General features: G+C 57.8%; 2 protein-coding genes across 3 annotated transcripts; one reads left to right on the forward strand and one right to left on the reverse strand.

Annotated features, from left to right (window-relative positions):
- Positions 1-213: 213 nt before the first annotated feature.
- KIAA1755 (KIAA1755 ortholog) lies at positions 214-11958 on the reverse strand. Of its 2 annotated transcripts, XM_085558129.1 has the most exons (15): positions 11696-11955; positions 8876-9073; positions 7471-8394; positions 7107-7227; positions 6834-6998; positions 6171-6294; positions 5748-5865; positions 5023-5109; positions 4822-4938; positions 4395-4493; positions 3999-4147; positions 2951-3089; positions 2572-2694; positions 1761-1952; positions 214-1681 (listed from the first exon to the last, which is right to left on the reverse strand). In XM_085558129.1, the coding sequence occupies exons 1-15, from the start codon at positions 11696-11698 to the stop codon at positions 713-715; spliced, it is 3528 nt and encodes a 1175-aa protein (XP_085414255.1). In that variant the 5' UTR covers positions 11699-11955; the 3' UTR covers positions 214-712. The 2 variants fall into 2 exon arrangements, with proteins under 2 accessions (XP_085414255.1, XP_031362382.2); XM_031506522.3 differs by having other exon boundaries at positions 7107-8394; positions 11696-11958.
- A 5432-nt stretch (positions 11959-17390) lies between these two features.
- On the forward strand, positions 17391-26254 carry LOC110468198 (bactericidal permeability-increasing protein). Its single transcript, XM_077787084.2, has 15 exons — positions 17391-17531; positions 18471-18585; positions 19162-19290; positions 19728-19883; positions 20270-20333; positions 22206-22269; positions 22736-22827; positions 23001-23177; positions 23391-23450; positions 23575-23742; positions 24027-24094; positions 24317-24359; positions 24710-24773; positions 25289-25365; positions 25960-26254. Exons 1-15 carry the CDS (start codon positions 17417-17419, stop codon positions 26005-26007), a joined length of 1440 nt encoding a protein of 479 aa, XP_077643210.2. The 5' UTR covers positions 17391-17416; the 3' UTR covers positions 26008-26254.
- Positions 26255-26677: the final 423 nt, after the last annotated feature.

A 26677-nucleotide genomic window follows, 5' to 3' on the forward strand; every position in this document is an offset into this window, starting at 1 on the left:
ACTTAACCTTTACAAAAGGGTCCTCTGAGCAGGGCCAAGGTGCTGGCAGCAAGCAGGAGAGCCAGGCTGTGGGCACAGCCCACGTCGGGGGCACAGGGGACATCCTTGGACTATGCTGGGGTGGTAGGAGCAGCTGGAACCTGGGTGAGAACCCCAGCAGCTGGCTCTCAGTGGGACACAATTTCTCACTCTCCTCCATGAGGACCATCCAGATGTTTCTCTTCAGGTTTATTAATGTTAATGGAGTTAGTCCCGTGTTAATGAGCACACACAAACCCAGGGCCTACTGCTGAGGCTCAGCCAGGGCTGGAGCAGCAGCACAGGAATGGTGAAACCATCCAGTGGAGCAGGGAGAACAGCGAGTGACAGGAACATCTCACAGGTCTGCACTCCCCTGGGATGTTCCAGGCACAGCTTCCAATGTGGGAACCCTCCCCACTGCCTGAGACAAGGCTGGCACTGGTAGGGATAAAGGCACTTTATGGGAGGATTGCTACACATCTGGTAGATTGTGAATGAACTCTGTGAGCTGGTGATGGAATTACTGATGATCCATGGCAGGAAGAGCGCTAAGGAAAGGGAACCAAAGATTTTGGGACTGAGGGTGGGGTAAGAAGTTCCAGCATCCCACCTCTGAGCATGAGAAGTCTCATCCAGTCTGTTATTGAGACTTATGCAGCCGGACAGAAACAGCTCCAACTGGAGGAACTGGTTACTTGGCATTTGCTTTAGCTGAACTTTCAGTGTGGTGGTTCTCCAGGTAAATGATCTGGTGGGCTTTTTCGGATGGGCAGGGTTGTCTGGGACTCTGGATGTCCCTGGGCAAAGCCAGGCTTGCTGCTGGAGCTTCTTCCATGGAGTTCTGTGAATCTGAGTCTTCAGAGGAGAAATTGCTCGGGCTGGAAATCTGGAAGTACTGGGCGGTTTCTGCCCGTGGCCCCACTGGTGCACCAGCTGTACTGGGATCTGAGGCAGTCCCATGGGGCACAGCAGTAGGGCATGGTGGGTCAGCACCTGGGAAGCGTGTCCAGGGAGGCAGGGAGAAGGGACGCCTCCGAGGGGGCTGGCTGCACTCCTGGGTGAGGTGTCCTGTCACTCCCAGGCTGGCTTTGCTCTTGGGTTTGGGATGGGGGGTGTCAGCAGAGATGTGGTGGTGAGAGGTGTGGGCACCCTGAGGCGCCAGCTGGCAGTGGGGCTGCAGAGAGCTCTGCTCCACACTCAGCGTGGAGCCAGGAGTGGTGCTGGACTGGGACTGTCCCGGCCCCTCAGTGCTGGTCTCTGGCTGCTCTGCCAACCCCCTGCCCCCCAACACTGCTGGCTCGGGGCTGTGGGCTGCTCTGCACACTGGGACTTCCATGTGAGGAGCTGCAGACCCTGGGCTTGGGGGCCTGGAGGAGTCTCCCTGCCCATCAGCTTGTGCTCCCCAGGCCTCCTGCAGTTCTGCCAGCATCTCCTCCAGGACCTGCCGGGTCTCCTGGTACCTGTGCTGTGCCTCTGTCCAGGCTGCCAACCCTTGGCTGCTCTGCATCCTGCGCACCTGAGCCTTCATCTCCTTCAGCTTCTCCAGGGCGAACTCCACCGAGAGCTTTTGGAAGGATCTCTGCAGGCACCGCAGTGCCTGGCCCTCCCCGCGCTGCGCCCGGGCCGAGCACTGCCGGCAGTCCAGCTTCAGCCCCGCCACCTACAGAAGAGGGAAGAGTGGCTGTTTTCATGGCCACCAGCAGCACCATGTCCTGCAGGGGAAGATTCCCTTCACCCACCTTGCTGGAGAACCGGACGAGCTCCTGCAGCAGCTCCCGTTCTGCCTGCCGCCGCTCCAGCTGCTTGGAGAAGCTCATCAGCTTTGTCTGGAAGAGGGCTGCAGACACTTGGAAGGCATCTGCCTCAGGGAATGTCATGGCTCGGACCTCAGCTGCCTCCTGGCACAGGGTCAGGCCATGCTGGTACCGAGCCTGCAGGGACAGGAGGAAGGAACAGCTCCACACTCGGGAATGGGAAATGGGATATGTGCATGGGTGCATGGGATATGCACACTGGGATATGTGCACAGGGTGATGTGCTGCAGGCAGAACTTGACATCGCCATTAGCTCGTCCATTGCCATTACAGATGGATGGGAAACACTTCTGGGCAAGTGAGAAGAAACAAAGCAATGGGATTCTCCAAATATCTGCACTGCCCTGGCTTGGTTCAAAATGCACTAAATGCACCTCCTGTCCCGAGTGGGGTCACCATGCCTCACCCTCCCTGCAGTGCATGTGACTAAAGGGCCTACACATCCAAGGGAACCAAAAGATCCTCATCACAATGTTATTTGTTGTCTGATGGATGCCTGGGCTTTGTAGGAAAAAGGATGGAGTGCATCAGGTGTTGGGGACAGCAATCCCAGCCCAGCACACATCAAGGAACAGCACAGCCACCCCCTCACTGGAGCAGGAGTGCCCAGAGTCCCCACAATGCTGAGCTTGACAACTGCAGTGTGACACAACAGATCAGGGACACCCAGTTCTTCCCAGAAGCCTCTTTCCAATCCCATGGGATGTCTGTTACAAAAAAGCCCCTCCAGACATACTGTGGCCTGGGTGAGGAACTCCTTGAAGTGCTCAGCAGAGCCCTGGCAGCTGTCAGGACTCCAATCCTCGGTGCCCATCTCCTGCAGCCGAGCTGCTGCCTCGCCATCCAGCCAGGACCCCAGCTGTGAGAGAGCAGAACAGGGATCAGGCGGGACCAGGCACTGCAGCAGCGTGTCCACAGCACCTCCCCTTCCTGCCCCGGCCCCGCATCCCAGCCCAGGCTCAGTCAATCATAATGAAAATCAAAGCTCAGGCAATCCGGCCACTCTCCAGGCTTCTATCATCATCAAAATAATGGAAACGTGGCCAAAACACTCAACCATGGAACACCACAGAGGGCAACTTCAACTTGTGGCACCCCAGAGACACCCAGCTCACCTTGCCAAACTCAGTCTCGAGCTCCTGGACCTTGCGGAGGAACTTCAGGTGCTCCAGGCAGCTGTTGGACTGGGACACGAGGTTGTGAAGTTCTTCCTCTAGCTGACTATAGAGTCCCTCAGCCAAGTCCATACCAAACCTGGGGGTTGGGAGGAGAGGGACCATCACTGCCAGGCGCTGCCAGCTGAGCTCACAGATGCACGAGGTGGAGAGGAGCAGGTCTCTTGCACAGCTCCTGACCCTAGCCTTGCAGGCACTTGGACATCTTCCCAGCCCATGGAGCAAACGGATGGCAGGGACCTCGGGATGGGAGAGCCGCGTCTATCAGTGTAGCCCAGCCCCTCTGAGAGAAGGGAGCAGGAGGGAGCAGGGGATCAGTGCTGTCTGCATGGACCATGGAGCAGCGTGGCATGGCTGGACCAGCGCGGTAGCACCAGATGGGCGCAGCATTCCCGGCCGACAGCGACATCACCGGGTGAGCAGGAACGGCCCAATTACAGCATGGCAGGGTGAGTAACAGCATGGCCAGATTGCGGCGTCGCGGGATGAGTGTGGCGCGTCCAGGTGGGGGTGACATTACTGGATGACTACAGCATGGCCAGAGGAGCCATGCACGGCCAGATTGTGACATCACTGGATGAGTGTGGCACGGCCAGGCAAGCGCACATCACCGGACGATCACGGCATGGCCAGCGAGCACAGCGCAGCCCAGCTGGCCGGGTGCGGCATGGCCGGGACCTGGCCCCATCTAGTGGCTTTTCCCGAGCCCAGCCCAAGGCACTGCTGCCGGCATTGCAGAGCAGTGACAGATCTGGCCTGGCCTGGGGCAGGAGACCCTCTCAGGGATCTGGCACCAGTGAGGATGAGGGGACTCCTGCAATGGGCTGTCCCAGACCTGTGGTCCATGCTTCCAGAGCAGGACGGAGCGTGGCAGTAGCTCGGGCTCATGGGGACCAGGCTGTCCATGGGGAGGTGGCTCTGTCAGCCAGCAGGAGCGGGGGTCCCTGGCACTGGCACCCCCCCGACCAGCAGAACTGCCCCGTCCTACCTGACGTGGTCGGAGGCGCAGAGGCGGGCGGCCTCCCTGCGCAGCCTGGCCAGCAGGAACCCCCCCTCGCGCTGCACCCGCGAGAGCTGAGGGTCGCTCAGCACCTTCTGCATCAGCTCCTGGTGCCTCCTGATGCCCGCAGCAGCATCCTGTGGAGGGAGGGAGGGTCAGACAAGTGTCTCACCCAGGGCCTCACTCAGCCAGCACAGGACGGGTACCTGAGGTTGCTCCTCAGGCAGGAGCAGAGGGGACAGGGAACAGCCCCATGGCCAGGAACAGCCAGTCTGGGAATGGTTATGCCAAGTTTTGGGGAACTGGAGGGAAATGCAGCTGTGGCTGCACTGCAGATGGGCACGTTGGGAATGTCCCCAGCCTGTGGTGCTGCCACCCTCTTACCTGTGTCCCAGCCAGTGTGTCGGTGTTCCTCAGCTCCTGGATGCAGCGCTGCAGCAGCTCTGATGCCCGCCTGAGGCTGGCTGTGAAGGGCTGCAGCTTCTGTGGGGACACACACCATGGGTCAATGGGGGCATGAGGAGAAGGAGGAGGAGGAGGAGGAGGAGAAGTGCCAGGACAGAGCAGGAAATACTGTGAGGCACTGGGTTAAAGCTGATGAGGAAGGGACTGAGGAGGTGGATGGGCAGCTGCAGGCAGGAGGACATAGGAAGGAGCTTGACCCTCCTGTGCTCAGAGCTCTCATATTCATTCCCCTCTCCCAGCCCTTCCTGCTGCTTTTCCAGGGATGTGTGTGAGACATGCAAGACGCAATGGGGACAGAGGGACACAGGGCAGGTGAGGCAATGGCTCATGGTGTGGTAACAGACACCTGGAAGAATTGAACCCACTCGCCGTGGCAGTAGGGGAAGGCACCATCCAGCTCTGGGGGCAGCTGGGAGCTGTCGATGTGGCGGCCCAGAGCCTTCAGCGATGTCAGAGTCTCCACCTGCAGGGCACAGGGCTTGTAAGGCTGCCTGGAGCAGGAAATAACCCCCTATTGCACCAGCTCAGGGGACAGGGACAGGCTCACCTGCACCCCAGACAGCTTCTCACGGTGGGAGACCAGCTCCTTCTCGGCCAGGAGCAGCATGCTGTGAATGCAGCCTGGAGACACACTCTGTGGGAAGCAGGGGAGAATCACCAGGGCACACCCCACACAGCCCTCAGGTCACCCATGGCAGTGTGGGGCTTTCCCGGGTCAGCTGAGGCTGCTGAGCTCATTGCAAAGGAAAAGGCTCCCACTCTCACTGGTGTGGGAGATGGAAACATGTCCCTCAGGCCATGTCCTTGTCCCAGGCACCAGCTCCCTGGCAAAGGACCATAGGAAGAGTCTCATGAGTGAACCCCTTCTCTGACACCAGTGACACTTCTCCATGTGAGGAGCATCAGGGCCAACATGGGTTTTATTGGGCATACAAAGACAAATGGTGCTGTGGCAGGGGGGACCCCACAGCCCCTGGACAGCACAGGGCACTCCTGTGGCGCTACCTGGGCACTGTCACAAGGACTCTGCCATGACAGTGGATTGTCACTTTGGAGCCCATTTCCTGATGAATTCTCATATCAGGATGCTGGAGGGCTCTTGGTGGCACCTGCTGGGTGATGGCAGGGCTCAGAAGGGACCTTTGGAGATCGCGTGGAGAGTGGGCACAGGGGAGGCTCTGAGGGACACCCAGAGGGTGTCAGCACTCCCTCCCAGGCAGGGACAGCCCTGGCATGTCTGTGGCTGAGCCTGGCACACGGAGCCTGGCGTACCTGGACGGAGCGGAGGGCTGAGAATAGGACGGGAGCGGGCGGCTGCTTCCTGGCATCCACCACAACCGTCAGCCCAACATCCTTCGCTTCTCGCCTCTCACCGTTCTTCACTTCTTGCCTAGCGAGGAGAAACACAGCAGGAGTGGGGGTCCCTCCCTGGGGCAGGGCCCTCTCAAAGCCCCCTCCCACATTCTGCACCCCCAGGCAGGTGGGAACGCATAGCCACAGGCAGTGGCCTCGTCCTTGTGGGATGTCCCTGCCAAGGGCTCAGAGCGTGTGCCTCTGGCAGGGGCATGCTCCAGAGACCTTGGGGATGAGCCCAAACCAGAGTGTGTGGGATGCTGGGCATCCATCCCAATTTATCCTGGGATCCTGGAGCCAGGCAGCAGCTGGGGGTCACTGGCAGGTCCTGCTGGCTCTTACCTGGGGAGGGAGCAGAGGCAGAGGATGAGCCTTGCCAGCTCGGCAGCTGAGCACCACGCAGCCCTCCAGGCACTGCCACTGGTGGTCACCAGGAGGAGGGCCCTGCCCAGCCTGTCCGAGCTCCCTGTGGACAAAGGGTGAGTGACCCCTCTGGCAGCCACCTGACAGACCTGAGCACCCCACAATGGGCTGGGGTAACCATCACTTCTGTCTCAGCTCAGCCTGCCATGGTGCAGCCCCTCTGGCCCTTCTGGAAGGGGAGAGCCAGCCCAGGGAGGCTCTTGGCATGAATGTCTGGAATTCCAGAGCTGCTGGGGACGTTTTTCCTGAGTAAAAGATGGGTTTTGTTACTGCTTTTTGGTTCTTGGGAAAAAGAAGGAGCCAAATGTTTAGTATTTGGCAGCTAAAGCTGAACAGCTTCACTGGAGAGGAATGGTGTGGGAGGGCTTGGGGTGGCTGAGACCCAGGCAGCTGCTCTGCACAGGCTGTCTGCATTTATGTTTTTAATGTTTTTGCCCAGCTGAAAAAAAATTTTCCGCTTGGAGTATTTCTGGCCTCCAGCAAAGCCCTGAAACCTTCCTCCAAAACACCATCTCCAGCAGCCTGTATTTCCATCCAGAGGCCTCTCCCGCCCATTCCCCAGGCTTGCAGTGCCAGCAGTACCTGGCAGGCAGATGATGCCTGAGCGCAGCAGCCCAGCGTGCAGGTCCTGCCAGGCTGGAGGCTCCCGACCAGCAGTGCCAGTGCTGGGCACAGAGGGACCATTCTTGCAGCTGGAACTTTCCAGAGACCGTTCCTCCACGGGAGCAGCAGTGGCTGCATTAGTACCTGTGCACAGGGATAGAGGAGAGGGAAGCTGGTGACACTCAGCGAAGCAGAGGAACAGCAAAGCCCCAGTAGTGCCTGGTCAGGTGCCACAGCCCCACAGGATGGTACCTTTCCCTGCTGCCCTGGCTCTGCCCATCCTGGGCGAGTAGATGGCCGACATCTTCTTCCAGGCCCCCTCGTGCTGCCTGCTGACTCTTTCATCCTCGGGGGCTGCCCCGAGCCGCGCGCCCTTCAGGAAGGAGAACTTGTGGCTGGAACCTGGGGGGAGCCGGGGGCTGCCCCGCTGCACCGACCCCCCTCGCCCCGGCACCCCAGGAGTCGCTCGGCGGGACTGGCGGGGGGGGAGCATGGGGCTGCCAGCCCCCTTCCTGTGCCGTGCAGGGGTCTCACGGGGGGTGGCAGGGGGCAGCTCGGAGCCAGGGCTGTCCGGCTCCTCCAGGATGGCTGCCATCAGCCCAGAGCCGAAGCTCACCGGGTTCTGCAGCGCGGCCATGTAGGAGTCACGTTGGCGGCACTTTGGGCCGTGCGGCCCTGGCTCCTGGCTCAGCTTCCTCTCCAGGCATGGGCTGCAGGGACTCTCCTCTGAGCTCTGTGCTCCCCCACAGGACCAGGCATCTGCTCCTGATCCCCCATTTGCCCAGGGGAGCATCTCCTCGGCCCCAGCCCTTATTTGCCCTGGAAGGCAGGTGGGCCACAGGGATCTGGTCAGGAAGTCCAAGTCCTCCTGGGATTGCTCCAGCAGGTCCACATACTCCCCCTCCAGGTTCTGGCTGATGATTTCACTGAGGCTGGGCACAGACAGAGTGGCTGGCTTCTTTTGCAGACCTGCCTGCTCCACCTTGATCAGCCCTGGGTATCGTCCCTGGCTTGACTTCCGAGAGGTTGCCTTGCAGCCTGGGATGGTGCCCACAATGTTGTTGTAGGGCGTGGGGACATCCACTGTGCCAGGGGGCACAAGTGTGCCAGGTGCAGTCTCAGGAGCAGGTTCCTGCTGGGCACCAGCGGGCACACTGTCAGCTCCAGCCCTGGGCTTGTCGGTGAACTCAGGCGTTGCAATCCGGCTCCACGGCAGTGGGGTGACGCCGTTCTCGGTGGCCACCAGGCAGGTGTGCAGGGGAGCTCCAGCCCAGCTGCTGTTCACCTCCTCCAGCCACGCGTTGGTGAAGAGCAGAGCGTGGGTGGCCTCGGGGACAGGCGTCTCCTCCACTGAGCGCAGGTCCAAGGAGAGGTGCTTGAGGGTGACACGCGCTGTGTGCTCCTCGCAGGGCTCTGCTTGCAGGTAGAAGTCCCCGGGACGCAGCAGGAGGGGGTTGAGCGGTGCGAGGTGCACAACCACCTTCTCGTGCAGACATAAGGGCCAGCCTTCATGGAGAAAGATGCGGTTAAAGTAGGGAGCCTGGGAGGGAGGAAGAACACAGCGCATGAGAGAGCCCTGCCAGCTCTGTGCCTCCCAGCCACCCCCACACACTCCTGCTGCCCAGCCCTGTGCTTCCCATGATGAGGATGAATGAGCCGGGTGACCCAATGCATATCTCTGAACCAAGCCCCTGCAGCACAGCCCTGCAAACCCACCTTGAACCATTGGTATTCCACAGTGCAGAGTCTACCCATGTGTTACAGAGGGGAAACCCCTGCTTAAGCCTCTCTAGGATCAAGGCAAGATGACCCCAGAGTCCCCTCTGCCCTTATTGCAGGGACCACATATGCTGGGCAAATCCCAGGGAGCTGGGTGTGCCACGGTCCCCTCTGCAGGGAGCAGATGGGAGAAGGAGTGGACATGCGGGGGGGAACCCACAGGTCAGCGTGTCCCTGCGGGCAGGACTCCTTAGGGCAAACCCCCCGTGTCTGGAAGAGGCTCACGGGGCACGGGGGCTTACACAGGCCGCCTGCCGCAGGCGCTCGAAGAGCCGCTTGGCCGGGATGAGGAACTGGAGCAGGCAGCAGAGCCCATCTCCCTGGTAGCTGGTCTCCAGCAGCCGGAACACCTGGCCCAGGACAGTGGGAGCCGTGGCTTCGAAGGGCGGGTAGAGGGCCTGGAGAGCACTTTGCACCGCCGCATCCAGTGACCCGGCATCCTGCGGGAGACAGGCAAGTGTCGCTGGTGGGAGAGTGGCCCCGCAGCGCGGACCCGATGTCTGCCCACCATCCCACGCTGCACTGTGCCACTGTCGGGGCCCTGGGATGCCCACACTGGTAATGCTGCTGAGCTCCGAGGCTCCAAACCCTCCTGAGTGGAAGCTGGGGGAAGCGGGAGTGGAGCACAGCAAGCACGGCGCAGTGACCCACCCCGCAGGCGGGGCAGGTCCGGTTGCCAGCGCCGGGCTGTGGTTAAGGAGCCTGGGATAAACCCCGAGGCAGCAGCCGCCGTGCTCGGCTCAGCCATGCGGAGGCGGAGGAGCCGCAGCAGCCGAGGGGTTAAGCGGAGTCAGACAGACAGACCGTGGGGCTGTGCCGGGCTCCGCAGCTCGCTGCAGGAATGCAGCAGATGGGAGGAAGGACAAACATCTGAAGATGGATAGGGTGTTTTGGTCCAGACTCATTGCTGAATTCGCCAAACTCAAAATTATTCCTCTGTTTTCTGGGAAGAGTTCTGCCGCGCTGCCTCCCCCCAGAGCAGGGTGAGGACACTGGGTCTGTGCCACCTGTGGACCGGCAGCTCCCAGTTCGTTCTCAGTGCTGCAGGAGTTGGCGGCTGTGTGGCATGGCTGGCACGTGGAGAGAAGCCATCCCACGATTCCGTGATGCCCGGGCTGTGCTCCAGGCAGTGCGGGGATGAGTCTGGCGCACCGATCAAGGGGACTCCATTGCTGAGTGGAGAAGAGGAGCATCCTCCAAGCAGCTGGGTCCTGCTCCTGTAAGAGCACCCAGGAAGTCTGGTGGGATTAGCTCAAGGTGAGCATTACTTTCAGGCAGCTAATCCCTGGTCCAGGAGCCCATACAGAGACAAAAGGGACACCCTTAATTCAGCTTAATTAGTTTTAATGCGCTTTAGCTAAAGCACTTTGCAGTCATGCTCTGGTTAATTCTTCATTACTTTTTTTCCATGTCTCGGCACAGGAATCTCCTGCCCCTGCACCTGACAGGAGAAGCCAGAGAGCTGGGCAGAAGAGGAGGAAAGCCAGCCCCTTCTTAGGATCTGCCCTGTGTTTCCTGTCCAGGTTTTCTGCCCTTGGACCCTTCTCCTCAAGCTTTGTTTTATTGTGTACAGTTCCTAGAATGGACTGGAGACCTTACTTTGGAAAATCCCTGATGAAGGGCAAAGCCCAGTACTCCATTCCATGTTGCTCCAGTGGGGCCCTGCTGCAGCCACCTGGTCCCCTGCTGAACCCAGCTGGGTGTCCCCCACCTCCATGCCCAGCACTACCTGGCTGGGCTTCCTCCCCATCCCAACACCGAGGCGAGGAGCCACAACAGCACAGGAGGATCCATCCAGCTCTGAATGCTGCCATGAGAGATGAGCCAGAACTGCCTGTCTTGCCTCCAACTGTCTTTTAAATCCTCCTAGGGGTGGTGACTCCACCATTGCCTGGGCAGCCTGTGCCAGGGCTTGACAACTCATTCAGTGAAGAAATTTTTCTCTAGTATCCAGTCTAACCCTTGCCTGGCACCACTTGAGGCTGTTTCCTATTGTCCCATCACCCAGGACTTCATCCACTGGCAGGAACTGCGTGAGCCAGCGTCAGGAGAAAACCAGGGACTGATGGAGGCACCAGACACAGCCTGAGTTGTGCTGGGGAATATTTTGGCCTGGAATGACTGACTAAAATTGTTTTCATGTAGTGTCACAAAGCACTTCATCACTGGGGGAGGCTTTTGGGGTAACCATGGTGCAGCGGCTCCGAGTCTGTAGGCGAAGCCGCATCCGGGTGGGCCAGGAGCCCATAGGAATCCAAAAGCAGCCCCTCCACCCGCTGGGAGGGAGCTGGAACAAAGGCATTAGGCAGCATAAGGAGATTTACATTTGCAAAGCTATTTCCATTTTAATAAGGCAAAGTGCTGTTAAATAGAGATTGATATTTCTCCCCAAATACCCATATTTTTAAACTGGTTTATATCAACAAGACGGGCTGGGCTTTGGGGTTTTGGTGCGGTAAAGTTGTTTAACCCATGCCCAAAGCCACAGGGTGATTCAGCTCCAGCTCCTTTCACCCACCAGCTCAGGAAGGAGCGAGGTTTGAGCCTGGGACCAGTCCTGAATACCAATTCCTCTGCCTCTCCGCAACCCTTGCTGTCACCAGCTTTGGCAGGGCACGATGCGAGCGCTCAGCCTGGCCCAGAGCGGAGGCTCAGCTCAGAGCCCGGGGCAACGGCACGTGCCGGCTGCGGGGACGGGCGATCCAGCCGGTCTGCGAGCATCCCGGCGCTGCACGCCACCCCTGACAAACTTTGCAGGGAAGTTTAAGCATCGCAGGATGCAGCCCCGCACACACCTGCCCAAGCGGCCACGGCCACGTCCTCCTCCATACCTGATCCCCAGTTTTGCACACCCAGCCTCCATTTTCACATCTGCCTTCCCACCCACTCCTGCCCGGACACCCACCTCCACACCCACCTCTGCTTTTGCACCTCCTTCCACTTTCGCTCCCGACCTCCCTCTGCTGTCGCTCCCGCTGCCCACCCCGTGCCCGCCCGGTGCCCGCGGGACCGGCAGCCACGAGGAGGGGCAGCGGCGGGGAGCGGGATGTCCCAGGAATTACCATGTTTCCCAGGAAGTGGCAGAGGGGCCGGGGCCGCGGCACAGACCGTCCCGTCCCTCCTCCTCCTCGCCGGCTCTCCCCGGCCCGGGGCTCCCGGCCGGTCCCCGTTCCGCCGGCGGCTCTTCCCGGCGCCGGCGCCTCCGGAGCCGCGGGCGGGGGCGGGCAGCCCCGGGCCCCTCCGCCCGCCGCGCCTCTTCTGGGGGAAAAAAAGAAGAAAGGAAAAAAAAAAAAAAAAGAAGGAAAAGAAAGAAAAGGCGAAGAAAGCGGGAGTGGGGCGGGGCGGGGGAGGGGAGGGAGGGAGCTGGCGGGGGTGGCCCGGAGAGAGCCGGGGGCGGGGGCCGCTTTCCTGTGCCCGCCGGCGGGAGCCCCCCGTACGCTCCCGAGGCTCGGCCCCCGGGACAGTCTCCCTGTGTGTCCCCGCGGGCGGGGATGGGATGGGACCGGAGTGGAGGGAGAAAGAGACCCCGAGCGGGTGCAGGAGGGGACTGTACCGGGGGTCCTCCCCCAGCCCCCGCCGTCCCTCCCCCCCGAGCAGCTCCTGGCAAAGGGTCCTGGAACACACCGGGAACACACAGAGCTGTATGTGCATGTGTGTGTACGTGTGAATGTGTTTGTACATGTGTACACGCGTGCAGATGTGCTCATACAGGCGTTTTGTGCGGCAGTGTCCCTCTTTTTCAATCCATCCAGGGTCAGTGTGATCTCTCAGAAGTGGTTTATGTCCTGGGTGGATCCCATGGCTCCCAGTTCCCATTCCTGAGTTGCCCCAAAAGTGCAGCATCAGGACAGTGTGTGCCTCTCTTGGGACTTTGAACAGTTCCAGGGATGGGAAGGATCTACTGAGGGACAGGATCATGGGATTCAGCAACCAGAGCTGTACAAAAACAACTAGCATAAGAGCCAAAGCCACACATTTGTTGTCTCCTAAGGCAAAATGCTGCTTCACACAGCCCTGCAACTCCTGGGCACAGACACTTCTTCCAGCCCCAGGCACTGTGAGCACAGCATCACCAGCTCTGCCAGCCCTGCACATTGCCCAGCACTCAACCTCTCTGTGCCTTGCTCGGGGTGCAGTCATTTCCATTTCCACTGTTGCATTCGTGGGAATGGGCTCAAGGCCGGCATGGGGCTGGGAAAGCACCAGGGCGGGCGGGACGGCCACAGCGTGGGCTGCAGGCTGCCGGGGCCGTCTCGCTAGTGAACATTTGTCCAGGGATCAGCGAGCGGCCAAAGGACACGCTGTGAAAACAAGCCGAGACGGGAGGAGGTGCAGCTGGGCTGCTGGCGTGTGGGAGGGAGGACGGCGCCAGCGAGGCCTTCGCATTTGCTTCCCATTTCCTTGGGAGCTGGTGAGACGCTCCTGCTGCCGCATGGATCACGAGTGCTGGTCCTGCGGGCGGGCAGAGGCTTGGCCGTGGGTACCAGGCTGGGGTGCCCACCTGAGCCCAAAGCAGGACTGACCCTTGGCTCCAAGCCAGCATCCCCAGTGCCAGCTGGGACCAGCTGGGCAGCATCCCCATCCCCATCAGCAGCCAATTGCTCCTGTAATTGTGGTAGCTCACTTACCAGTGTCAGGTTTTTCATAGTTCCTCCGAGTGCAGGGGAAGGTGAGCTCGAGGCTGTGACCTTTTTTAATCACATGGTCACCTCTGCAATGGACCCAAGAGCTGTGGCTCTTGGAATAGCAGGGCCAGGAGAGGGTGTTGAGGGCAGGGAGGAGGACAGTGTGACTGTGTCCTGGCACCAGCACAACAGATCAATTCCTCTGTGGTCCTGGTGGGCAGGAAGAGACAGATGTGGAGATGAGCTCAGAAGGATCCCACTACCCTGCACACAGAACAGCAGCTCCCTACCTGCACCTTGAGGTGTCTCTTACCACCTGTGCTCAGCCGGGCCAACCCACAGAGGTGACCAGCAGGGCCAGCTTTGCATCCCCACATCCCCCAAAGTAGTTTCCTACGCTCTCTGGCCAGCCTCAGACAGCAAGGCTGGGAGTTAGGGTGCTGGGGAGCAAGTCCAGCAAAAGGCAGAGCTTCTGGGGGCCACCCCGGTGTCTCCAGGGCCTCTCACCCCATGAGCTCACCCTCCTCTGCTGCTCCTGCTCTCCATGTCCTGTTTGTCCCGAGCAGCTGCTGGGACAGGCTGCATGTGGCCTCTTGTCCTGCCCCTCTTCCGGCACAGAGCCACCATTCAGATCCCCCTAAGCTCTGCCTGAGGTCACCATTCTTGCATTTTTATTTTTACTTTTCTGCAAAATCAACCCCCTCGGCTCTCTGTGTCCCCTTTTGTCTCCCATGAGGCTCCCAGACTGTGTGACAAGCTGGCGTGCTGCAAGAGGAGCCCGCCTGTCTGGGGGAACGCAGCCCTTGGCAGGAGGAGACACACTGAGTGCAGTGCAGGTCCCAGGGGTCCCCTGGGATGTCACTGTGATGTTGGGGTGGAGGGAGGGTGAGAGTGGTGAGCCCTGGTGGTCTCTGGGGCTGGCTCCCAGTGGGACCCTGGTAGTTCCTGCCCACATCTCCACATCCAGGGGCCGTCTGCACATCTGTTGCTGGCTGTGCCCTGCGGGGCTCTGGCTCTGTGAGCTCTGGGGTCCTTGGGTGTCCCCGCTGTCTGTGTTGGATGAAGTGGTCAGGGCTGGCGTCAGCAGTGACCCCACGCTGGCCCAGAGCCCTCCCAGCTCCAAGAACAGCTGAGGCTGGGTCATGCTGAGCCTGCAGCTGGGAAAACAACCATAGAGGAGCCCCACATGTTCCTCAGCTGTATTTTTAGTTGCTGCTGGGTCAGAGGCTGTCAGAGATATGCAGGTGACAGTGGAAAGCATCAGCCTTTGATACCACACGTGGTGCAGTGGGCAGGAGCCGCAGCTCCCCACACGTTGATGACAGGGTTTCTCCAAGCTCTGGTGAAGTCCCTGTTGGTCTGGGGACAACCACAGTTGCCACAGGTCCTGACCACAGCCCAGTTCTGTGGGTGACAATGAACTTGTCCTGGCTGGAAATGGGTAAGGGAGGTTTTATTTTCAGCTGATGACTTCTCTTTCCTAGTTCTTTTCAAACCCAGGCAGGCTACTCTCATGTTTCTTGCTGAGACCTCGGGTTTTCCCTGCTGCTTCCCTAACCCACATACCCCTGCTAGTGGAAGGCTGGAGAGCAGCAGCAGTCATGCCTCTGGCACTGGCACAAGCTGCCCGGGGTATTCCTGGGCTGGTAATGGCACTGGGGAACACAGATGTGTCCAGATTTCCTTGAAGATGGCAAAATGGCTAGTGCCCTTGCTCACAGCCCCAACCCAGCTAATGTTGTCCCTAAGTAGCCCCAGCACGTGGCTGCAAGGGGGCTTGAGCCATAGCACCACGAGTGAGATTTGGAAAGAGCTGGGACAGGATGGGGAACTGTCCACACGTGCTGAAGAGCGTGTGGGGCCAGAGGAACTCCTGGGCTGGGGAGCAGGGGGGACTATGGACAGTGGAGAGAGGGGTCCTGACCTGCAGTCCTGGGCAATGGACAGCAGCAGCACAGGACTCCTGCAAGTCCCTGTCCTCCTGGGCTCCTGGTTCCCATCTGACCATTCCCATTCCTTCTCCAGCAGCCTGGGGGAGCCAGCCTTTCCCCAGTGGAGCAGACCCCACACTCCCAGAACAGGCAGGGCAGCTCAGCCAGAGAAGCCTTTACCTGTCCAAAGGGCTGGGGCCAGCAGGGTGGGATTCCATGTTCCATTCCCTCTGTCACCACTTGCAGGAAGCATTACCAGGACCGGCACATATGTTGAGCTTTAGATGTGGTTTTGGCTGCTCCTTGCCAAACACAGCACTGTTTAGTCAGGGTTCAGCTCTTTGAAGGCATTCGTTCAGGACAACTTCAAAATTTGCTCAAAGCCAGGGGGAAGACTTCCTTATTTTACTTCCTCTCTGTGCTATTCCTTATAAAATTTCAGTTCTCCTTATGGAAGAGTTCTGCTTCCTCCATGCTCTTCCTGAACATTATGAATGTTGTTTTGATGCATCCCTTCAGTGGGAAGGGGTTATCTCCATGGGAGGTTTGGGGGCTCCTGCTCTGAACTGAGCTGAACCAAGCTAAGAGCTGATTTTGGGTGACAGGGAGAGTCACAATTCCAAGGAGGCTGTGAGTGGGGATTTGGCCTTTTGTCTTTCTCCTGCTCTTAGATGTTTCTTTTTGGGCAAAAGGAGCTTTGGGCAAAGGAACTCTGCCCATGGGCTCCCAGTGATGGATTGGGCTGGCACTGATGGAGAATCACAGCCTGTGGGCAGTGATGGTAGGTACCTGTGGGACACGGCTCTTCCCTGCGTGGTTTGTCCCTCTCTGCTGGCACCATCCTTGCCATGTCCCTGTTTCCCAGGTCCCAGAGCTGACAGTGACTGCAGTGGCCCTTTCCAAAGCCATAGCCACTCATGCAAGCCCAGTGAGCATTTGCTGGTTGTCTTCCAGGCAGCCTGCAAGTGACTCTGCTGAAAATTAGTGGGACAAAAGGCAAAGGGGAACAGAATGCCTTGGTCTCTCTATCCACGATCTCCACGATCTGAGTTCCTGCAGAATGGCCAATGTGGCCTCATCCCTTGGGGTCTCCTGAGGCTGCAGCACCAAGGGATTGCTGTGCTTGAGCAACAGCTGCATTTCACAACATCCTTAAGTGGCTCAGGGATGAGCCTCTGCCAGCCAGGACTTCCCTGGATCCTGCATGAGATCTGCCTGCATCAGCAACCATGGGTTTCCTGTGCCTGGACTCCAGCAGGAAATGAAAGTAACTGAATAATTTCTTCTTCCTTCACTTTTGTCCTGCAAGGAGAGACCAGGCAGCCCAGCTCTCCTGTCTGGGAGGGAGCAGGGGTGTTCCCCCCTCACAACACCTGCCTGGCTGCACCCAGCTCCTGCCCCTGTCTCCAGCCATCGTGACAAGAGCTGTGACATATCAGGCCTCAGAAGTGATGTCTTTGGAGCTTGATCCTGGGGTGATGGATGTCTCCTCCTGTGTGTGGCTGCTCTGTACGGGAGCCCTGTGACAGGGTCTGGAGGTGCAGGGCACCCCACTGAGGTTGGCGCCCTGGTGCAGCTGCCCAGGCCAGGCAGGAGCTCCTTTGCCAGCCCTGCTGGATGTGGGGGTACCCAGGATTTGCTCCCATGAGGTGAGAAGCTGTGACCTGCCTTCTTTAGCCACTGCTGTGCCCCACAGCTGCTCTGGTGTCCCACTGCTGCTCTGGTTCCTTGGGCAGGTCTGTGGTGTGTGAGAAGCAGCTCAGAGTAGCCAGGAGAGCCATGGGACAGGGACAGAGATGCATGGCTGGGACCCTGCTCATGGACATCCCAGGCTGTTCCCAGCTTTTGCTGGGTGCAGGCTGCAGGAATGTGGCTCTGTGAGGCTCAGCTGCCAATGCCAAGCCCAGCTCTGCTCCACTGAGCATTCACTGCTGCCTCAGGCAGGGATTGATGGTGGTGACAGAGAGCTGGGGACAGGGCTGTTGCCTCCCAGTTTCCACTGCTCCTTCCCTACCTTCAGTGAGAGGCAGCAGGTGTGCCTCTGTGCTGGGATGTGCCAATGGTGCCAGCAGCACAGCAGAGCAGGGTGGTGGCCAAGCAGGAAGTCCTGGGGAGGCCCCCCGTGGCTCTGCACCCCACCCTGACTAAGAGTTCCCTTTTTCGCAGGGATATAAAGGTGGTGTGTGCTGGGAGAGCCCAGCATTGCACAGCATTGCAAGAAGCCAGGATGGGAATGCAGAGCGTGGCAGTGGCTTGTGGGGCACTGGCCTTGTGCCTGGCACTCAGCACAGCCACCAACCCCGGCTTCGTGGTGAGGATGACCCAGGCAGGCTTGGACTATGGTGGGTTCTGCTTCTGATTTCTCTTCTCACAGATGTGCTGGTGGCAGAGGTGTGGAGCCAGGTAGCCTGTGAGAAGTGCAGGGTTCTGGGGCAGGATGGGGGATCGTTGGCCATGGATGCCAAGTGAGGAGCACAGGGACAGTGTGGGGAAATCCTTGGACAGGGGTGCCAAATGCACCATTGGCCAGAGCTTCTCTGTTGCACCTGCCTGCCCCCCATGCCACAACTTGATGCAGCCCCTGCAGAGGGGTCCAGCTCTGTGGGGTCTCAGGGAGCTGCAGCCAGGCAGTGTGGGAGGCTGGCACAGCAGGAGGGTGCTGGTCCCACAGCACATCCAGGCAGCTGAGCCGTGAGCCCTGGAGGAGGGAGCTGCAGAGGGGAGAGGAGTTGGGGACTTTAGGGAGGGGCAGTGACAGAGATGGATGGGCCCCGTGCTGGTTTTATCGAGGCAGGCAGAGCCCCGGCTCCAGCAGAGTGCAGTTATGGATTGAAATACACTGTGTGAGAAACAGCTCATTTAGCAGGCAGCTCTGCCAGGCAGTGTAGGAGAGAACGTGACTCCCCTTCTCAGACCGAGGCTGGGGTGCACCCACTGCTCCCTGGGACATAAGCTACATCCATGTTTGCCTGCTGGCAATGGGCATGGAGCAGCCCAGTGCCTCAGAACTCCCACACACCTCACCAGGTAACAGCCTGCAAAGTGAGGACCGGGACACCTTTCTCCTTTCTGTGGCTACCACCTTTCCCTGGGACTGCAAGCAGGGCACCAGGCAGCATTGCCTGTGTGCTTACAGGGCTCTGTGCTCAGAGGTTTGCTTTAAATCCAGCCTGGGAGGCAGCACCACCTGGATCTCTCCTCTGATCCTTCTGCTGCACACCCAGTGTGTGCTCCAGCTTCTGTAGCAGTGCTGGAGTGACGCTGTCTCTGTGTCCCTGCAGCCCAACAGCAGGGGATCGCAATCCTGGAGAAGAAGCTGGCTCAGCTGAAGTTGCCAGACATTTCAGGGAACTCTCGTGTCTTGCATGTGGGGAAGGTGCGCTATGAGTTCTCCAGGTGAGCCTTGCCAGTGGCCTGGAGCCACCCACTATCCCCAGCCCAGGCAAGGGTCAGCAGGATTCCAGAGGGTTGAGGGCCCCTGGAGCAGTGAGGACCATCCTGTTCCCTCCACAGCTCCCTGACATGTTGTTCAGGTCCTTGGTGCATGTTCCTATTTGACTCCTTGCGCCAGGGGAAAAATGGAACCAGGGTCACGGCACTTGGGGCATGGGTGGGCTGTGTGCAATCAAAGTCTGGGTAGTGGAGATGGCCTTACCTGTGGGATCAGGGCACACGTTCCTGTGTGAAGCAGGGACCCAGTCCCTGTGGCAGTGCTGGCTCCCTGCTGCCCTGGGTGCCTCTCTGCTCCTGCAGTGCAGCATTTGGGGCTGCCTTGGGTGGCTGCAACTGCCACATTCCCAAAGTGCCAGCGTAGCTTTGCAGAAGCAGAGGTGCAGCAGGGGATGTTGCCAGTGCAGTGACTCCATCCTTCTCACCTCCTTCCCTCCCTGATAGTCTCTCTCCCTCCCTAGCTTGTGCTTGGGAGCAAGGAAGCACTGTAACATGAATTTATTTTTATTGCAATATTTTTAGACTGCGCCTTCGTGATTTCCACTTGCCACACTCACGGATTACCCCGATCTCCAATGTAGGCCTGCAGGTCTCCATCTCCAACGCCTTTGCTGAGCTGGATGGCGACTGGCGGGTGAAATTTCTCTTTATGTGAGTGCCCAGCTCTTCCTCTCTCTATTCAGGCACTCACTCTGTGTCTCCCTCTCTGGAATTGGACAGGGTTTTTTCTCCTCTCCCTCTGCCTTGTTTTTGGGCAGCTGTCACATTGCTCCCCCAGATATGATGGATAAAAAAGGCTGTGAGGCAGGACCAAGGCATATGGAAGGGGAGATATATGTGGAACCCTCTTGTCTCGCTTCCACCACCCCTTCTTGCTCTCACTCCCCTCTATTTAAAGGTTACCTCTCCTAGTTTATGTGCCATTGAAATTTGGTTCCCCTGAGTTTGAACAATTTCCCAGTCTCCTCTAGAGATACCATACATGGGGGAGGGTGATCCAGATAGATTCATCCAGAAACAGATTTCAGGTCTCTTCAACAGGCTTTGTCATTGACAAATTTCCCTTTCTCATCCCCCCGTACCTGCAGCCGGGACCATGGATCTTTCAACCTGAAGATAGAAAATGTCTACATGAAAATTGTAGTGCGGCTGGGCAGTGACACCACTGGGAAGCCCACCATCAGCACCTCGGAATGCAGTGCCAGCATCTCCAAAGTCCGTGTGCTCTTTTCAGGCAAGCTTGGGTATGTGACTTCACTGTAAGTTCTGGAAACACTATGTGTTAGCCCACCTGCCATGGGAATTTGGCTCTGCCATGGGAATGTGGCCCTGGTGTGGGGAGTAGGTTGTTGGCAAATCTCAGGTTGCCTGGTCTTAAATCTGGCCTGAATTTCACCTGCTGTGGTTGCACATTTTACAGGAGTGAGTGTGGTTAAGGCAGACACCAGACTTCTGTGGTTTACCAGTGATCCTGTTTGGAAATGTAAACCCTGGGGTAAAGCCAGATGCCACATTGGTGTGGGAATGATGTTCCCAGGGTCTTGCATCTCTAGGGTCTCCCTTTCCTGGGCACATACTTCTGCAGTATGGATCTGAGCTAGACAGGGCTTCTCTCTGTGTTTCTCTGCAGGTGGCTTTACAGCCTCTTCCACAGCGTTATTGAGTCCAAGTTGCGGAAGAGTTTAGAGAGTAAGGTATGTGAGCAGTGCAAGGCAGGGCCTTGGGTTCTGTGGTTGTCTTTAGCCCTCACTTGTAGGTGATGCATTGGAAGGATCAGATGTAGGGAGGTAACTATAACCAGAGCACAGGACCGTGTTGCCAATTCAGTAAAACCAAAGAAAAGGGCATCGCAGGCTCCATAGCATAGAGTGACTTAGGCTGCATTTGAAACCTGGAGCCTTTGCCAACGCTGAGCATAACTGGTTCCTAATTAACAAAGACTTTTCTTTCCATGTGGTCAGTTAATTAGATCTTATGTCTCCGCCAAACTCATTGTAACATGATCAGAGCTGTCCTTTAACCAGCCATATTCTGGAGAGCTTTGGGGAGCACGTGGGGGCAAACTCTCATTCCTGGATTTCAGACATTTGGTGTTTTGTTTTACTGAGGGGGGTCAGGGAGCTCTGGTACCGCTGCCTACTACAGACACCGACATGCAGGAGACCTGCAACAAGACATGGAAACAAGCTGTTAGCAATAATTACTACAAGGATAACTGGCATGAGTTAGAGCCTCTCTGGATGTGAACTGTGCTTGGGAAGGAGGCAGTTGGAGAACAGGCAAATTACATTCCTGCAGCAGATCCCATCCTGCCCAGGCACTATTCCCAATTCCATGCAACAATCTTCCCAAGTCCCCTGAGGTCTGTGGCAGCAGATGGTCCGGCAGCAGGAGCAACAACAGGGCTCAGAGGCCTTTCCTGCTGTTTTGTCCCCTGGAAGGAGGACAGCTCTGGGACTGCAAAGGGACCCCACTGTCCTCTGCTCCTCCTCCTCTGCCTCATACACGTTCTTCATTGTCTTGGTAGGGTCATGGTGTGAGGGGCAATGGGCAGCAGAGGGCAGGGGTAGGGACTGAGCTGCAGCCTGGGCACAGCTGGGCCTCAACCCAGGCCAGGCAGCCCGTGCCTGCCTCCTGCTGCTGCTGCAATGCTTGGGCAGTTCTAGTACCCCCAGTTCTGGGACTCCATTCACAGGGAGATCCCAGTCACAGGGAAATCCATGTCACAGGGAAATGCAGGTCATGGGGAAATCCCAGTCACTGGGATGGCATTTTTCTGCCTGCAGCAACATCCTCACAGGCAGCAATGGAGCATTTTGAGCACAGACAGAAAAATATCACTGGGGACAGGGAAGAGCTGCAACATGCTGTCACTAAGGCCATGCCCAAGGCTGTGTCGCTTCCTCCTCCTCATTTCTGGCAATGTGGTTGCTGCCCCTCCACAGCATTGCATCTCACCATCAGCTCTGTGGGCTTCATGCCTGGTCAGACAGATCCTGCCCATGGTTGGCTGTGATGTTACAGTGAAAACAATGAAAGGAGCTTGTGCAGATATCCTCAGCCATCTGCAGGACAGTGCCTTGCAGTAAATTTCCCAGGGCAGTGGTGAGCCAGCAATAAAATCCCCACAAATTCCAGGGCTTCACTTGTGAATGACAGAGGCAGACGCATGCACTCTCCTGTCCTGGCACACAGAGCTGTAGGAGCTCAGCAAAGCTCAGCTTCAGGGCAGTCAGTGCTCGTGCCCCTGCAGGGTGGGTTAATGCCTTCAGTGGCTCTGTTTTGGCCATGCCCTGGCTGCTCAGCACGGTTCATTCCTGCATGGGCCACAAGTGATTCCTTCCAAGGGTCTCCCCAGAGCTGAGCTGTGCCCAGGGGAAATTGCTGCAAACAGATGCTTGTAGGTAGAAACCCTGCTTGTGTCTTGGACACCTAATGTGCTGCCTGATGAATGGAGACAATGATCACTGTGTGCTCTTTTACTTGAGCAGGCTTTGCCATGGAGCAGGGAGCGTGGCTGTGACCCGGCTGCCCCTGCTCAGCTCAGTGGCCTTTCTGTCCTGCAGGTGTGTGACAATGTGGTCGAGTCTGTGCACAATGAGCTCCAGACATACATCCGGACGCTGAGAGGTACTGGGGGGCTGTAAGTGGGTTTAGAAGCAGCTCTTCCTAGCTTTGGCCATCCATGAGGAATGTTTTACTTTGTACACTCCACTCCCCATGTCCTGGTGTTCTGGAGCAAAGCTGGTTGTTGGGAGAACCTTCTCAGCAGAGACAAATCACTCTGTGTGTCCTATGTGGCTGTGGAGATCCCTTCAGAATCAGTGCTCAAGGACTTGAAGGAGCTCAGGCTGATTTAGCTGGGGGACCCAGGCCACTCCTCAGGTCCAGGAGATGGCTTGCATTGCTGAGAAACATCCAGGAGGAAAATTTTTTTTTTTCTCTTCAATAGAGAAACAAGCAGAGGTGCAGTTGGTAGTGAGCTGATGCACCAGGAAGCACAATCAAGGCACTGCCCAGATGCCAGAGGAGACCATCAGCTCTCAGCTTTCCTGAACATCTCCTTCTTACTCATCTCTCTTCCTTGTGTTTACAGTCACAGCCAGGATAGATGACAAGATAGGAATCGATTATTCCTTGGTGGCACCCCCAAGAGCTACTGCCCAGTCCCTGGATGCAGACCTGAAGGTGAGAGGCAGCCCTGGGAACACTTGATTTGGCCAATGCCAATGCCAAATGCAGGTGGGAATCAAGGTTTTGGAATCTGTTGCAAATGCTGTTTGCCAGCCAGAGTCAGCAGGTGAGCCCCACTGCTATTTGTACCCCTTCTCCACCTTCTCCACATCTCTCTCTCTTCCCAGGGTGAATTCTACTCCCTGGCCCACCGCACCACCATCCCCTTCTCACCGCTGCCACTGGCCTTCCCCTCGGATCACGAGCACATGGTTTACTTTGGAGCCTCCAGCTACTTCTTCAACACAGCTGGCATTGCCTACCACAAGGCTGGGGCACTGGTCTTTGAAATCACAGAGTCCATGGTGAGTGGCATGAGTGGGAGAGGGCTGGGAAGGAGGTTCCATTTGCTGATGTGCTCCAGGAGCAGCCAGCAATCCTGGAGAAGCCCCAGTGGGAGAGCAGGGGGCTGTGGGATGGGGCTGAGCTGTAAGACATGGCAGCATTTGGGGACAGGATGGCTTGCCATGTGCTCCTCTGTGCCACATTGTCCCAGGGTGACAATCCTCTCCTTGCAGATGCCAAAGGAATCAGGATTCAGCTTGGATACCTCTTCCTTCTCAGCCTTCATTCCCCAGGTGAGCAGTCTGGCCCTGCCTGCCCAGAGCTCTTGCACACACAGACTTTGCTGTGTGCCAGGTGTTCTCCCTGAGGACTGGGGGTTTGTGCCATCATTCCCATCCTCTCTCTACTCCCACACAGCTGGAGGAGATGTACCCAAACATGTCAATGAAGTTCAGGCTGTCCACTCCCACTGCTCCATTCCTGACTATTGGACCAGGAGGAATCTCATTCCAGCCCATTGTGGATGCCCAGGCTTATGCCATCCTTCCCAACTCCAGCCTGGCTCCTCTCTTCCTCCTCAGCCTGGTGAGTTCAGACATGGCCTGTGAGAGGGTGGACAAGGGATTTTGAGCTGTGCCCCGTCCTGTTGCCCAGATCCTGCCAGGAGAGCTCCCAGGTGCTGTCCAGGCACATTGGGATGTCCCCAATGGGACAAATCCTGAGCTGACAAATACCAGGTTTGGTGCTGGGTGCAAACACGCCCCTGGATGGGCAGTGGTGTGTTTCATTGGGTCTGATCCGTTCCCCTGGGTCTCTGCTCTGGAGCGAGGTGGGGTGAGCACTGCCAGAGCTCTGTGCTCTCTCCCCAGACAGGGAACGTGTCCGCTGTCATCAATGTGAGATCCGGCCACATAGTTGGGAGCCTGGATGTGGGCAGGTACAGAGGGGAGCAGCCACTGACTGGGCAGGGGGTGGCTGGGGGTGTTTCTGTTTTGGGTGCCCAGGGTCAGAGAGGGGATGGGAAGGTCTCTGGGATGTGGGCCTGGTGTGGGAGGAATGAGCTGGGGCTGGAGGGAATGGGATCTGCATGGCCATCGATGGGTGGAATTGCTCCCTCCCTTGGGACATCCTCCACAGCACCACTTCTGTCCCTGTGCAGGATCAGGCTCTCTCTGAAGGATTCAGCTGTCGGCCATTTCCAGGTAAGCTATCTTTGATCACGACCAGAGCCCCCAGCATGGAGCTGGCAGCCTGCTGGGGGCCAGGACAGGGAGTCATTCCTGCTACCTCCCAGCATGGTACCCCCCATTGACCCTGCAGCCTCCTCCTGCCTCAGCCTGCAAGGCTGGGGAAGGATGCAAAGCCAGACCCATTGCTGCTCTCACCCCAACCTTTCCTTCCTTGCCAGTGCAGCCAGACAAAGCTGCTGGTCTCTGGCAAAATGTGTGCCCATCCCAGCTCCTCATCTCCATCTTCTATTTATCCCCTAGTAATTTCACGTCTCCTGTCCTGCAGACTAAAGCTTTTCCTCTCTTGTCTCCCCACTGCCCAGTTGAGAATGATGCAGTCCTTAATGAACATCCTGACTTCCAATACTCTGCTCCCTCGTCTCAATGGTGAGAACCTACTGGGGGGAATGGGGTTGCTGCAGCAGCTTCCACTCAGGTTGCTCCATCCAAGTGGTCCCAGCTCACTGTTTAAATCCTCATTGCCAAGGCTGATGCAGGGAAAATTGAGTGCAGGAGGCAGCAGTGAAGCAGTGGGAGCCTCTTGCTGCTCTGACAGGCTCCCAGCAGCCAACGCAATGGAAAAAATGAGCCCTCTGCATTTCCTAATGCTTTCCAGACCCTCTCCCCAAATCCCTGCATCTCCTGCCTTGCCAGCAGCTCAGACCAGAGTGGGGCTGGTGGCAGGATGGGCTGAGGAAGCTGTCATGGCACAACACAGCCCTTCTGTGGAGCTTCTTCTGCCAGCCCCAGGAGCAGTGGAGAGAGGAAAGGGCTGGGGAAAGGAAGTGGCCGAGGAGGTGGATACCTCCTTGGTATCCAGGGGGTCCTCTGGATTTGAGTGCTCTGTGCTCCCTTGACTCCCATTTCCATCCCAATTCAGACACATGTGTTGTCTTTTCCAGCCCGTTTGGATGAGGGTTTTCCTCTGCCACTTCTGGACAGGATTCAGCTCTCCAATATCCTTGTAAGGTTCCACCAGGTGAGTGAGAGGCAGCTCCTGACCCCAGGTGGGGCCCTTCCTACTGCCCACAAAGCCCTGTTTACCAGCACAACCTCCCAGTCCAGTTCCCCCAGATGTGATAGGAAGTGCTGGATGACAGCTCTCAGCAGCAGAACAGTTCTTTGCTTTTCCTGGTTGCTTGGTGGTTGTCTGGGATGACACCACATCATTCTCCAGTGCTTAAGCCTGGGATCTGAATTTTCCAAAATGCTTTTTATAGCAATGTCAGCCCCAAATCCCCACTCTCCCTGAACTGGCAGTGCCTGGATGGATGCTGTGATGCCTGGTAGGATGCAGCCTTGCCTTCTCTGCTGTAAGGCCCTGTACCAGGTCCAGGGGAGCAGAGAGAGCCCCTATTGCAAGGTTCCTTTGGGAAACCCCAAAGTGGGGTCTCCATGGGGATCCCAAAAAGCTGTAGTGAGGTGTGGCTGTGAAATGTCTCTGGAGCCTGCCAGGGGGAAAAATAGGCACAGGGGTTGGCAGAGCCACATCTCCCTTCAAGGATTTGATGGCTGCTGGGTAATGCAACTGCCAGGACCTGTATCAGCTCAGCACTTTCTCTCTTTCTCCCAGAATTTCCTGCTGCTTGGAGCAGACGTTCACTTCCAGCCCCGGGGATGAAGATAAGGCTATGAGAGCCCTCCAGCAGTAAATATGTTTCATTCATCACTCACTTTGCCTATCTCTGCATGAGCCGAAGACTACCAGTCCTGACACTGTCCTGCACTGCTGCCTTGGCTGGGACCCTCCATGGTCCTGCTGGGGCCTCACCTGGTGCTGCCATGAGATAGGGGTCACCTGCCCTGGGCCACCCACTCCCCTCCTTCCTCTGAGCAGCAATAAAGGCATTGGTGCTTGGGATATGCCATTGGTGTCACTGTCTGCACCTCGGGCCACATAGGGTCAGATGGGAGCTGGACTGGGACAGCCAGGTTTGGCTTGTTTCCATGGCCATGGCGAGGCACCACAGAGCACCTGTGCCTGCTGTCCTGTGCCTTCACTCCAGCCTTGGGGCAGGGTAGCTGGAAAGAGCACAGTGGAAAAGGCCCTGGGTTGCTGGTCAACAGCAGCTGGACATGAGCACCAGGTTCCACAAGGCCATGTATCATCCTGGCCCTTATCAGCCACAGTGGGGAAACAGGACCAGGAAAGGGTTTGTGCTATGTCCAGTTGTGGGTCTCTCACTTCAAAATGCACATGGAGGTGCTGGATTATGTCCAGAAAAGGGCAGTGGAACCAGGGAAGAAGCTGGAGCACCAGAGAGGCTGAGGGAGCTGGGGGGGCTCAGCCT

The sequence above is a fragment of the Lonchura striata genome, chromosome 20, assembly GCF_050655825.1.
Source record: "Lonchura striata isolate lonStrDom1 chromosome 20, ASM5065582v1, whole genome shotgun sequence".
Classification (NCBI taxonomy): domain Eukaryota; kingdom Metazoa; phylum Chordata; class Aves; order Passeriformes; family Estrildidae; genus Lonchura; species Lonchura striata.